The sequence below is a fragment of the Necator americanus genome, chromosome III, assembly GCF_031761385.1.
Source record: "Necator americanus strain Aroian chromosome III, whole genome shotgun sequence".
Lineage (NCBI taxonomy): Eukaryota > Metazoa > Nematoda > Chromadorea > Rhabditida > Ancylostomatidae > Necator > Necator americanus.
This window is the reverse complement of record NC_087373.1, coordinates 18,398,497-18,412,767: the sequence shown is the minus strand read 5'-3', so window position 1 is coordinate 18,412,767 and position 14,271 is coordinate 18,398,497. Positions and strand designations below refer to the sequence as shown.

The window sequence follows — 14,271 nt, the reverse complement described above, 5'->3', positions numbered from 1 at the left end:
TCGGTTAATGTCTAAAGTGGACGTGGCAGCGATTGCAGCCAGTGTGCAGGAGTTTTACTACACGAATAACGCAGAACGTCGAAAAGAACTTGACGAAGACTTGTGCCAGTTCAAGAGTAGTTCGTTTGCTTTCTTCTGCTGAATCGCTTCCTCTTCGTAATTGCTACTGGTAAGTTCAGGATTCCCTTGTGATGATACTGTAGCAGCATGTATTCTTCTAATGGGCTCACGGTATCCTGCCAGTGTACAATACTTTGGAGCGATCTCATTGTACGAGACCATCAGACAGCGTTATGAAGAATGTGTTGCTAATGTTACCCTGGTCAGTGCGGCTTATTTTATTTTATCTACATTTCTCGGATATATCCTGCTAGAGAAACTGTGGCAGATGGAGGTGTTGAAATCGTTCCTGATCGAGAACCTAACATCGAGTGCCCACGTCCAGCTGCAATCCATCACGAACAAACTTTCTTCCGCGCTTGCTATTCTTTCACTCTACTGTATGCCTGACGTGTGGCCTGATCCTGTAGCAACACTAACCAATATCTGGGCAGCTCAGCCAGAACTTCTTCTAAGGTTCTCTTTTCTTATCACGTCATTCCGTGAATAATTTTTCCTTTTAATCTATTCTTTTTTCCCTAGAGTTCTCGCTGAGATCGCTGCTGAGTTCTCGAATATCAAAATGCCACTTACTCAGCGAAGTAAGCTTAAAACTGAACTCCACAGAACGTCTGAGGTATGTTATTTGTCAGCTGATAAATGAAAATTCAAATCTCTTAAAATTAATGTATGATCTCGTTTGTTATGTCATGTGCGTGATTTCTTCATCTCGGTTTGAAATTCCTTTCTAGATGATGGATTATCATCAAAAGAAAAATGTTTAAATCTTCCATTCCAAATTTCATTAGTTGAGCGATTCAACTTGTTCGGTAAACGAATTGAGTCGAAATGAGATATTGCAATATAAATAAACTTGCAAGTGAATAACAACTTACAGGACATAATCCGAATAATCTTCACAGTAATGGGTGCCGAAGATGCTTCCCCGTCAACAAGACAAGCTGCTGTCGATTGTGTCGAACAATGGGTGAAATTGCCTGGGGTTGGATTACAACAGTGGACTCCAGTTCTTTCTGTGGTTTTCGGAGCAGTCGCCGAAGACAGGTAGTGCTTTTAATTATTTTTTTTATATTTATAGCGTGGCGCAAAGAGTTTCTCTAGCGCTGCACTTACCAATCTCCTTAATATCCTCGCAGCGAATGATGAATTAGCATCAACTGATCAACTTGTTCATGATTTGTGCCATTACATTACTACACTCATCGCACAGGTAATGTTTTTTGATTTTCTTCATTTTAAAAGATTGAACTTCTTCGTATAAATATTTTGCAGAAACTTCTAAGAGATCTTACGGAAAACGTTGATTCTGACGAAGTCGTATCTCTTGTTTCGGCCATTTGTACTGTAGCAGTTACGGCGATCCCTACACTGCTCAGGAACGCGAAAAAAAGTGGTCCTGGATTGCTGTGGTAAGACTCCGATGGTCTATATTAGTAGATGGTCACCTTCAGAAACCTCAGAATATTTTTCGAGTATACGATATCACTATGAGTGTCGAAGCAGTGAATACCTGCTAGAAGAACCAACAAAAATGCTCGTCGCTGACATATAACACTTGCATTTCTTTCTTTTCTAAACGAAATATCCAAGTTTTTTTTTTGACACCCATTCTCATACAACGGTACATAGTCTAAACAGTCTATTAAGCAGTAGAAGGAAATTTTGAAACTTTTGATCTTTGATTACTTGACCAACACATTTGAACACATCTTGTTTTTTTTTCAGAATATTTCAAGGGAATTCTACCTTATTTCCATTCTGCAATTCCGTAGTGAATACCGTACTCCCATCGAGTTTTATTTACTGGTGGATTGCTTTCAGCGATCTCTGTTCACTTCTTGCAAGTATATGTTCTTGCGACGGCTTGTACCCTGTAGATGAAATGATATCTGATTTACCAGCTCCCTTCTTCACTTCTCTTCGGGAACACATCGGATCAATAGCTTCCTGTAGCAAAAGCGACAATACTTTCAGCGTAAGTTCTTACTACAATTTTTGGATGTTAGTATGCTGACAATTGTTCATTTGAGGTTGCAACTGCTGTAAGCGCCTACTACGCGGACATATGCCGGACTGCGATCACTAAGATGTCTTTTCCCTCGGATAGCTGTTTTAAAAAGTATGACAAAGTGCAGAAGGAGCAGTTCTGCAGGTCAATTTATTGTTGATTCGCTAACTATATCTCTGTTATATGTTATATAGGTTTCATATCTGATTTGAAGAAAGGATAAAGTGATCTTTTTGATATCACTCCACTTGGGATGCGGCATCGCGTTTTCATTGCAATTTGTGACCGTTAATGTTTTTTGGAAAGCGTGTTGGCCTATACAATTACTTGCGGAGGCCAGCCGATGTGCAGAAGGCTAAGTGTTTCTATTCTCCCAGAATAATCTGGTACCAATTTATCGACACCGAACGAATGAAAAGCTAAGTTGGCCCCAGGGCGGTTTCGAAATATCGCTCGTGAGGTCGGAGCTGACCTCTTACCGACTCCTCTACACGCGCCGCTAAGAAGTGATTGTTACACATCAACAAATAAAGATGACGCAACGTTGCACGACCTTTACCTCGACATTTCCATTAGGCTGTCATCAGTGTCGTTGTTGATTGTCGCTAGCTTCAGCGTTTATTGGTGCTAGCAAGGTCCGACTCCAACAGCTGCGATCCACCGCGTCGAGCAAAGCCGCTTACGCAACCACACAGAACTGCAAGGTGCTTTGATGCAACTATACTATGTATGGAACATCAGAAATATCGTTGAAGCTCTTTTACAAAATCTTTGAGACTTCGCTACCTTCGCTCGTTTGTTTCGACCAAAAATATTTGTATAATTTATTTTTCATGTAGTTATGGTTTAAGAAAACATCAAACATGTGTTAACCGCTGAGTGCTGCTATTGTATGTGGAAGGCAATTCAGTGTATGATGGACAAATTCTTCTTCATTATCTTTTTCTCTCATTTTCTTAAGTTTCAGGTATCGTCTCGCTAGAAGTGAGGTGTCGGTGGACGCGTACTTTATGATGGGTAGAGATACGCTTAAGTTTTTAAATCAAGAACTAGAAGGAGCCATAGTGAAAGGAGATGCGCGCAGGTTTATGTTGGCTCCTTATCCCTCCATTTTCGTAAGCTTTTTGTCGGATTTTCTTCTTCTAGAATTGAATGTATCATGTTCCTTTGGGAGAACGTAGCAGATTACCTCACAGAAGCGGATTACTCGGAAATTTGTCACAATTTGGAATTATGCACTCGCTTATCTGTGGTCGAAAGAGGGGCGGACTCCGATAGACTAGCAAACACCGTTTTGCGTCATCTCTATGCCCTTTCACATCTCATACACGAACACGACAATGTGAGTGACTCTTTTAACAGAAAAAATTATTGATATATGCAGGATGGCACTAAATTTAAGGAGTAAGTAAACCTAAAATTTGGAGAAACATTGTTTACTGAATCCAGATAAATTTCGTTAAAGAGAGCATTTGAATCTTTTGGATCTTTTCGAGGCTGCGTTTTCTGCATCAGTAAGTGATGTTCGAGTGAATGATAGAACGAAATCTGTATTAAATCGTTGCTCTCAAGAGTGACAACGAAAGCGCGACTGATTCCTTTGTGTAAAGAAATCTGCTTTACGTGGTTTCGTTTCTTCAATTCCGTTGTGTAAACCCAATCCTCTGGTTCCTGAGCTTGCATCAGTGTTTCACACTTACAGCATTTATGCCTGCTCTCTAGGCTCTATGCTCTCTATTCATAAATGCTAGAGAGACTGCTGCTCTCTAGTCCAATGGATTGAGTAATTAGAAGGAGACAAAAGTGTTTTCGTACAGAGCATTTATGCTCAACTAGTTAAATTTTGTCGAATGCGGGCGCTGATAATGCAGGTGTTGGTGGTCAGCGTAATAAGCTGCGTAGTTGAATACACGGGTGCAGCCAACCGCTGTTTCACACGCTCATTTCTAGATTGTTATGGAGATTTCAGGGGAGGGTGATCACATACAAATTCGTGAACTACAGCTACATTTTTTTTCTATTCGTTTAGAATCAATAGAATCAAGAATCAATAGAAATAGAAATAATCAATTTCGCGATACCCTGCATTACATTGCGCTTCTGGACAATGTGCGTAATCTTTTGGGTCCTTTGCTTTTTCACAAATTAGTGCCATGAGTTGGGATAGATAAGGCGAGAATCCTGAAAAATCAGGGCTTTCTCTTTTGTAGATCTGTTGTTGTCTACTCTGAGGAGACATGATTAGTCGAACAAAGCGAGGAAAAAAATACGATGACTCGTATGCATTAAAAATAAACGAAAGGACAGAAAAAAAAAACTGGTAGATGTGATGTTCGGGATGCTTAAGAATCTATGAGGCAAACAGCGTTTCAGAAGTTCTTCAAATTTGCATGTAACCATCTAAGTGGCATGTAATTTTATTACATGTCACTCGAACAATTTGAGCAAAGCTGATGAAGCGGCACAAATCTCCGTTCCAAGTTCCTAGACACAGACCTCCTCCTCCAGGTTTGGGACTAAATCAATTACTTCAAATCAGTTTAATTTAATTTCTAATTTTAGCTCTCATATATAACCTTGAGAGGCTTGCAACATGCAGATAGGAAGTGTACGTCCATTCCATGAAATTTAATTGAAAGTTAGGCAAAGGTGTCCTTCAGAACTCCTTGCTGTCTTTATGCAGTCTGTTTTTTTTTTTCAAGTATCGGAGCCTTATTAAATCACTAGTGATGAACACTCCTTACCACCGGTAAGATGGGTAGCTTGAACTTGCGCCCTGTTACAAGCAACTGATGGTCAGTGGGGATGACGTTCATCAACTGAAAGAGGGATCGGACGAGCTGCAGCTGATGTTGTTTTATCCTATTCTTTCTGCAAAAGTAGCAATTCTATTTCTTTTGTCATCATTACTTTTGCTATTGTCATAGCGATTACGATTTCACCCTCATGTCTTCTCTCTTGTAACGTTGGGTCGTACTAAAGTATTCATAAAAGGGATTGCTGATAAGTTGATCCTTATCTTATCCACTATAAAAACAGTATAAGATATATTGCACAGTAGAACAGTAGGCTTTGTTTTCATAAAGTTCTAATTGTCAGCTGTTGTAGCTCTTGTACCAGTGTTGAAGGCATCACCCCACGAATCTGGGGTGGTGCGGGTTTCAGTAGGTTATGTCCGTCGAGATTATGGGGAGGAGGGTGATTTCGTCCGTTTCATCTTAATTGCCGTAAAAAGCGAACAGGAAGATGTGGCTTCGAGTGTTCCGGAGCGCTATTTTCTACAACGAATTCGATTGGAGCGTTCCAGCCTTGTGCGCGCGCGCATCTTTCGGGCCGTAAGCGCTACAGTCGAACTCCTTGTGGAAAACAGTGCGCCGGAACGCTCGAAGCCGTATCTTCCGGTCGTTTTTTACGGCAATTAGGAAGCAATAGACAGAATGACCCTCCTCCCCATAATCTATAATCCCGTATAGACATAACACACCTGGAGCCCGCACCACCCCAGATTTGTGGTGCCTTTAAGTAGAAGCAGACTTGTGTTCACACAAATTCTTTACTTCTCAAACTAATTGGGACATGTTTGTAGGCTGCCGAGCTGGAAGGTGACGTGGTGCGAATGGTTCTCCCACTTGTTCAACGGAAAGGAGTTAGTACGGAAGCTCTTCGCACACTTGAGAAATTTGTTTCTGAACGTTCGAATGGAATAATGGTTAGACAGTTTTTTCGGCTCGTTGTAATTTCTTGAATCCTCCCTTTCTGCCTCAGAAACCCCAGAATAACAGCACATGACTTCACTTCTCCATTGTGGTTAGAACCGTTAATGCGAGAACCATAACAAGAAATTGTGCGCAGCGGAATGGTAGACCATCAATGATTCAAAATCTTTGCTAACCGATTGATAAATGCTACTATATCCTTCATTTTCCGTCCGAAATAGAAGTTTCTGCAAAGATGTGGAGCTTGATTGCAAGTTGTGAAACTCCAATTGTTAGAGTATATTTGTTGTAGTAGATTTCTTGTTGAGGATGGCCTCTAAGCCATTCTCAACATTGTGATAAGACAAATAGAAGAGGGAGTGTGTAAAGCAGAAGTGCTTATAGTTCGGTCACAACGACACTTGTGTAAATGCTGCTCAAAGCAGCGCAGTAGAGATAGCGCTCGGTATAGAGATGGGACCATCGCGAACTACAGTAAGGAATGGTGTCAGCAAGTGTTCTAACAGCTACGCTCCGCCGAACCGCTTTAGCGCAGCCACTTACGCAACTGTTCGTGCTTCATGTCGTTTTCACCCTACTATACGTTGTGACGAAGCCATCATGACCACCCAAATATAACAGTTGGGAACTGTGAGCTTATTGTGATTATCAAAATTTTGCAGAACTAGTTATAGGGGTATTTTTGCCCTGACAATTTGCACAGCGACAGTTCTGGAAGCTTTGAATTTTTTATTACTCGCCAAGGCTGGTCACTCACCGAATGTTCTGTAACATAAATCTAGGAATTATTAATAATTATTAATTATTAACAACACACCGTTGCAGTAACAAATTTGTAGGGGTAGATAACAAGCTCGACGCCCATTTCGAGAAATGCTAGCACCTCAATGCACCCTTTTTTTGTAGAAATTGTTACTCCTAGTAGAGGTATTGGTCTTGAACTCACGACACGATTGATCCTTCGTTCCCCCTATATACTAAACAGAATGAGTTTTAGCTTGTTGGCGATGAGATATCGAATTGCTGTTACTCATTCTTCATGGATGAAGGAAACACTCAGGCTTTGAGGCTGGAAGCATTGAAATGTATTGGTTACGTTTTGTCGACAAAATCCAGCCATGAAGTTATGGTATGCGCAGTTTTTTTTTTGTTTTTGGCTTGTTTTTGTCCAAATTTCGTAATTTTAGAATATTTTGAATAATGTCGTTGCTTATCATTTACGTGACATGCAAAGCGTGGACGCCATGCTCCTTCAACAGAAAATTGAAGAAATTAAATTCCAAATAAGTATATTTACGTGCCTTTTTTGTAGTCTAACTTGCAAAGGTGAGCATGCGTTTATCCAGAGCTTGTATTATCCCAATTTTTGGGGAGTCTAATGATGTTGGTGCGATTTTTTCTATTTTTTTAGAATCTTCGCGCTCTCAAGAGCCTCCGATTGTCATAATTTTCCGACAGGTTTTCCCAGTATTTCAACATTTTCTGGAAGTTGGTCAGCTACCCTCTGCAGTTGGCGACAAGGTATGTCATGTTGTTAATCAGGAACTGTTGAAGCTATCAGATTAATCATTAGTTGTGTGATACATTTTTTTCGGATTTTTTCAAGGTTGATTTTTTCGATTTAAAATCACCAGGAAATTCGGGAATTCTAGTCTTTCGGAATCTTTGAAAAACCATCCAAATAGTTTCAAGCCTCCTTTGTTCTCAACGACGCCTACAGATTTTCTTCATTTGAATACGTGAGAGACTGTGTTTTACGCAGGTTTGTGATGCTGTCCGCAGCGCAGTCTCCAACTTCCCTGCTGAACGTTTATCTGAAATGCTTCCTCTGGTTTGTCGTCTCCTCTCGACCGCACTTTTTACAAATCCTGTAGCAGGATGTGCCTTGGCGAAGACTACTGTATTGGTTCGTTTCAGTTTGCACATAAATATTCCTATAAATACCTAAATAGTTTAAAGGCATCACCCCATTTTCGTATTGTATTTTATTCGTATACGGGATCGTAGATTATTGATACAAAGGTGATTCTGTCCATTTCTTCCTAATTGCCGTAGAAAACGGGCCGGAAGATACGGCTTCGAGCGTTTCGGCGCACTATTTTCCACAAGGAGTTCGATTGGAGCGCGCCAACCTTGTGCACGCGCGCATCTTTCGGGCCGTTTTTTACAATTAGGAAGAAATGGAAATAGCAATTAAGAAGAAATGGACGGAATCACACCCCTCTATAATCTCCTATCCCGTAAATAAAGTAAACTGTTTTATTTATGAATTCCACAAGTTCTGACATAAAGTTGCAAAAACATTTTTACAGTCAGATTCTTTTTTTTTCGGTATTTGGGCACAATCCCTCAACGACACCACAATTATGTGCATATATTCAACAGTGGTTTGACTCTTTTGCTCGAAGCTTGCCGTCGCAGTGGATCGAAGAATGGTTGTCACTGATTTATCAGGCATGGATCCAAAGATTTTATTCTTATTTTCGAATAAATGTCAGTGGAATAACATCCATGACCGCTAAACCTTTAACAGTTTCGTGAGAGATGCGTTATAAAGAACCTTTAAAGTCTTCACTGTCAATTTTTGCACCTGTACTGTTGAAAGTGACTTTAATGATTGTTGACCCATTACTTAAGTTAGTACTAAGGTGTTGCTGATGTTTAGTAGTTTTTTATTTGCTGCTTGTCGATGTGTTGCTTGTTTTTGTTTGCTGCACGAAACACTTTTCGTGATCTCTTTTTTTTAAGTCGGATCTACTCATATTTTTAGATCATGAAGAAAAATTACAAGATGTTGCGAGCTAATGGCGAAGAGTCTCTACCTTCCATCTCCAATGCTATACTGATTGCTGGCCAGGTATTTGATACACTATTTGAAAAGAAAATTAAAAGATGAAGAATCGACAATTCTGTAAATCAGTACTGCTATTCCTCGGTCCCTCTATTCCTTTATTCCTAGGGGGTGGATGAGTGTTTGTATGGTGAGCCTTTTTCCCGGTGGGCGTGGTTGGAGTCTGATCCCTACGCTTTCGGACAAACTGGTGGGCTTTCGCGCATACTGCTGCCCGTTTTTGGGAAACAGCTTCTGGTAAAATCATGATCATTATTCATGATAATCATGATCATGCTGTATAATAACGAGCTTACTCTGTCACGTGTGTGTATGTCACGAAATTCCAAAAATGGAGTAAGATGGGTCCCATGACGTCGAAATGGTGCGCCGCGTCTAATAGATATAAAAGGGTTGGTACTTGGCCACGGCATCGAGTGCTGTAGTATTGTGTAGTAGCTTCGCGTGCATGTCGCAAAAGGTAAACGAGACGTTGCCACATTTTCATAGCTGTGGCTTTAGGCTTAGGCCCGTGTTGCGTTATAACTCTATGACTCCTTCGCGTGTCTATTTCTTAGCACGTTCGCCTCAGGTCGGTAACATTTCTTCTTCATGAAGTGGAAACACGTATGCAAACGGCTGTTTAAATGGTAGCCAACAGTTTACATGATCTGAAGTGGAACGTTATCTTTATCAGTACGATGATCGTTCACGTCGTTTTACCTTAAAACATCATTCTGTAACCAGTCTGATCGTCCGGCTAAAACCGGACTTCAGACTTTCTGGTGTGTTTGCTTCGCTCGTCTTCATTGATCAGCAAAAATTAATATGAGTGCCATTTTCTGTGAAATTAGACTTGTATATCTCTAACAATCTTTCTTCATTTTTTATTATAATTGAAGGCGAAAGATTTCGTAGTCTTCTTTCTAAACGGGTCAGCTCTACATTTGGAGAACATTCAAACTTCAGCTTCAAACACTCCTTATCAATATATTATAAACAAAATTTAACAGCATTACTCGAAATATGAGTTTTCCTCCTGTTTTCCCCAACAAATGTCAGAGAGTGATGTTTTGGCATAAAATGACGTGAACATCATCGTACTGATAAAGATAACGTTCTACGTCAGACCATGTAAACTGTTCGATACTATTTAAGCAGCCGTTTGCATGCATGTTTCCATTTTCTGAGGAAATCATGCTACCAAGTTGAGGCGAACGGAGAAGGAAATAGAGACGAGGAGGGGTCACAAAGGTGAAAAGCAACGGGCCCAGTGGCCACGGGTATGAAACGGCTGCAACGTCCCATTTACTTTTAGCGACATGCACATGAAGTTGTTGCGCACCATTTCGACGTCTCGGGACCCGTCGCACCCCATTTTATAGCTGTCCGGCGCCTGCGCACCAATCCGACGCAAGGTGGACCCCGTTGCACCCCTTTTTCGAATTTCGTGACACACAGACACACAAAAACACATACACATACACGCAGACTAAGCTCATTATATGCCATGATAACTGTTGGGGGAAGTTAGGAGGAAAGCCCATACTTTCAGAAATGCCTTCGAATTGTGTCTATATTATATTGGTACCGAAGGAGTGTTTGAAGCTCAAGTTCGAATGATCTCTAAATGTAGAACTGACTCTTTTAGAAAGGATACTATGAAATTTTTCGCCTGAATTCATTTAAAAAAGAAGAGGGCGTTGTTAGAAAACACAATTCTAATTTTATCGAAAACGCCACTACTATCAATTTTCATTGATCACTGATTGCGAACGAAGCGAGAGAAGACCACAGAAGGTATGAGGTCCTTTTTTAGCTGAACGCTCAGACTGGTAGAATAAGAGAAAAACAGCTAGAATCGAATAGAAACAGATTCTATTAGTAAACAAACAGTACACAACAAAGTACTTATAGAAATATCGAAATACTCTTCTGGAATTCTGTTTTGTATCCTCCAGCCTCGTAGATGTTGTAAAAAGGAACATACAGAGTTGATTTATAAAATATTTGAATATTATCAATCGACTTTTCGTTCTCATCCATCTTACAAACCTTCTTTTGCAAATCTTCGTAAATGAATTATTTCTCTTCTCAAGTCTGGCTACTTTTCTCTTATTACATCATTTTCCCCAACCGTTTGACCGAAAGCGAGAAAGTAGATTGGGCTCCGCCTCTAGACACGCCTACCGGGCAACAGCTGCACAACCATTGTTGGTCATGAATGAGTGGAAAGAAGAGCAGGCAGCGTCGTCGCAATTTTTAATTCTCACTTTTCATTAGGGGAGCGGGGGAAAGGAATGGAGGATTTTTTTTTATTGTCTTGTATTCTTAGCTTAAACAGCTTGCTAGTCCTTGTAGTTTCGTAGTGCTCCTGATTGTTTTTTTTTTTGCTTTTTTTTTGTAACTACTATGAGCGCATCAATAAAGTTCTCGTCCTATATGTCGATTTCATTAAATTAGATTTACTCTGAACGCAGTTTCGTAGTGCTCCTGGTCTCCCCAGCTGAGCTTGTGATATATGTTAACCACGCATATGATGTTGATTTTCTCCGAAGCTGTGGATTTAGTCGATTTGTTGATTATTATATCCACCAAAGTTTTCTGACGGTTTTCTCCTATTCCATTTGTGGATACGATAATCAGTTTGGGCAAAACATTTCTGTCTTGTAAGCCTCGCAAGACGCAGGAAGCTCTGCCTGTCTTTTTCAAACGTTACGTAGTAGAAACGTAGAAGATTGATAATTTCATGACGATTGATTATGCTCGGGCATAGCCTGCCACTAGCCTTAATAACTAACCAATCATAAAAAGCGAGCAACTGAGTGAAAGAACAATTAGCTTTTTAAGTATACTTCGAAATTGATAGCTTGTATGAGCTTTTTTGAGCTTTTAGCTTGGCTCTTTTCCTAAAGACAGTATTCTGCATGAGAGTTATCGATATCATCTTTTTATCCGAATTTTCGTGCAGAGGTCGAAAAAGATCGAAAATAGATTCATTGCATAGAGAATTCAGCCTATCACTTTCGTGACCAGTGCACTTAAACGAGTTCTACGCAAGTTTTCATTATTAAAGACAGCATACCGCAAACCTTTCGTGTTGGGATTTCTCTAGAAGATAGGGTTCGGAGTGCAGATAACGATTATCAGCGTGATCACGCTCAATCCCCTGATCCGTCTGATAAACGACGTGGGCAACGACCGTGTTCTCCTACGAGGCATATTGAAGCGCGCCCCAAGCGAATGGAAAATCAATCAATGAATCATTGAGGTTCCTTCAGTGGTCTGTTCAAGAAACCAGTGAATTGGTTGCTGAGGGCAGACGGGTATACAAAGGTAGCCTCCTTACGTGTCTTGTAAAAAAAAGTTTTCAAGACGATTCAGCGGGATTGTGCGTAATGACGCACATATTCGTCCACCACGAATACTGTTTTCTTCTGTAGGGTTTCAACATTGTCAATTTCGTGGTATGCAGCTTTTAATATCTTGAAGTTGTCCTTAACAACATTCCCATAAGGCTCTTCGACACGTGACCTGTGTCAACTTCGAGCCTGTGGAAATGTCGAGATAAAGGTCATGCAACGTTACATCCGGTTTATTTGTTTATGTGTGACAATGATTTCTAAGACTTTGGCGGATTCACGAGAACCATGTGTCGTCCGACTAGCATCGCAGGTATTAGCTGTAATTGCAAGTCAGTGCATTTCTTACGGGGACGAAGCACCAAGGCTTATTCTTGCAAGACATGGACCCGAGCTAATCAAGGTAGTGAGTACTTCCTTAAGTTACATACTGTATCTCTTTATATATTTGTGAAACAGTATATTCAGACCACATTTGCTCGTATACAAATCGAACTTATTCGTGCCACAGTTGAATCTTTGGCAGAGGTTTTATTCTTTTTTGCAAAAGAATTTTCTCTCGAAACCAGGTGAGAATAGTGCATTTATGTCCTTTTTACTGTTTTATAATAGGATGAATTTAGAAATGTGCTCAGCGAATTGGAAAACGGCGATTCTCCTCTTGTAGCCGCTATGTTTAGAGAAGTTGGTAATTTAAGGAATTTTAAACAAATGACTTTACGACTGAACATGGCCTCAAGGAAAGACGTCCGTTCGTAAATGGATTCCAGAATGGTTTGCGTTCTTATGAGTGTTTTAGTATTTTGCTGTGCTATCTATTCTTACATTTTTATTTACAATCCATATTTGAGATTTAGTGTGGTTCATGTTTGCTTCTTACTGCTTTATGCTGCGGCTACTTTGTTCTTAGCGGTTTTGATTTGATAGACAAAAGAATTTTCGCAACAATAATTTTGCCAAACTTCATATTACATTAATCAGATCCGCGAAATGTATTCAGAAAAATAGATGTATGAATAGGCATGCCCAGATATGTTCCGCATTAAACATGAAGTAGTTTCAAGAGTGCAGAAATCAGATAGGGTTCCTCCTCCTTACTTTTTTCTTTGGGAGATTTGTACAAATAATTTTCTGTATCCAAATGCCGCTGGGCGCAGTGTGTGTGTTGCTAAACGATATTTTCCTTGTTTATGATGATTAAACATGGATAAAAGTGAGCTGCTTCTTCGGACCAGTACAAAATTACGTCAGAAAATCTGGAGGATCTGTGAAGTCGTCTTATTCTGCATTTTCGATATTGTTAGAAATAATTGGCGAGTTTTGCAAGAGAAATTCATGCAACCAATGTTTTCATAAACGGGATCGGGCATATTCAAGATTTTTGTGACATTCTGCTCCTTTTTTCATCAACATATCGTGAAGATGAATGTAGCAAACTCTCCATGGCTGAGAGCGAAAATGAGGAGGAACTCTACATTTTCGAAGTACCATGACGTTCATCGACCTGTCGATGGCGCCGTGGTCCTCCTTTTCCTACAGAATCGTAGTTCCTCTAACATTCAATTTTGCACAGAGTTCATGAAAACACAATATATGTACTTAGGAAGTGAACGTATCATAACTCCATACTAAGGAAAAACATTGAATTATTTGTTATTTTTTGTCAAGTGTTTGTATCGACGCAATTTTGTATTAGTTTTCCTTCCGAATGTTTACTACTGCTTCTAATGTTCTATTTCACGGGTAACATTATCGCAATCTATAAAGAGTCCTGATATTTTCTGTTCATAGCATTCGCATGTGTGGCATGATACACGTGAAAAGGTTTTTGTAGCCAATTTTCTTCTTCTTTTCTACTCAAATTTCATGAAAGGTTCAATTTATTTACTCAGCTAGTTTACAGCAGGAGTAAGGAGTGTACAAATTGTTAGAGAACTACAATAAATGCGATTGAGCGAATTAGGAAACTGAACGTGTTACTATCAAGTTCCGTGAAGAACGAAACCATAGTCTACGGTGAGCAGTTTGATTGAAGTTGCTTCTTTCATGTCTTTTGTTGGTCGCATTTGAGAACATAGTAGAGAGCTACACGTCTTTTTGTCCACACAAACGTCCTTGATTAAATATTAGATCTGAGTGGGTTCGTTTATGAAAGTGCACTTTTCTACAACACAGTTTGCAAGAAAAACAGGATTACAGGAAGCGAGGAAATGAGACGAGAGGAAAATAGTCATT

The 14,271-nt window shown here is 39.9% G+C and overlaps 1 protein-coding gene across 3 annotated transcripts; it reads left to right on the top strand.

Moving 5' to 3' along the window:
- Positions 1-7: 7 nt before the first annotated feature.
- RB195_010010 (uncharacterized protein) lies at positions 8-12,795 on the top strand (the record flags this gene model as incomplete). Of its 3 annotated transcripts, none has more annotated exons than XM_064190813.1 (21): positions 8-116; positions 180-322; positions 389-576; positions 643-736; positions 998-1,164; positions 1,222-1,330; positions 1,393-1,529; positions 1,942-2,095; positions 2,151-2,272; positions 3,096-3,212; positions 3,275-3,470; positions 5,715-5,837; positions 6,842-6,973; positions 7,032-7,170; positions 7,256-7,365; positions 7,607-7,750; positions 8,161-8,298; positions 8,615-8,701; positions 12,302-12,439; positions 12,505-12,605; positions 12,660-12,795. In XM_064190813.1, 21 exons carry the CDS (start codon positions 8-10, stop codon positions 12,793-12,795), a joined length of 2,784 nt encoding a protein of 927 aa, XP_064048396.1. The 3 variants fall into 3 exon arrangements, with proteins under 3 accessions (XP_064048396.1, XP_064048397.1, XP_013298571.2); XM_064190814.1 differs by having other exon boundaries at positions 8-119; XM_013443117.2 differs by lacking the exon at positions 8,161-8,298 and having other exon boundaries at positions 8-119.
- Between the last annotated feature and the right edge of the window lie 1,476 nt (positions 12,796-14,271).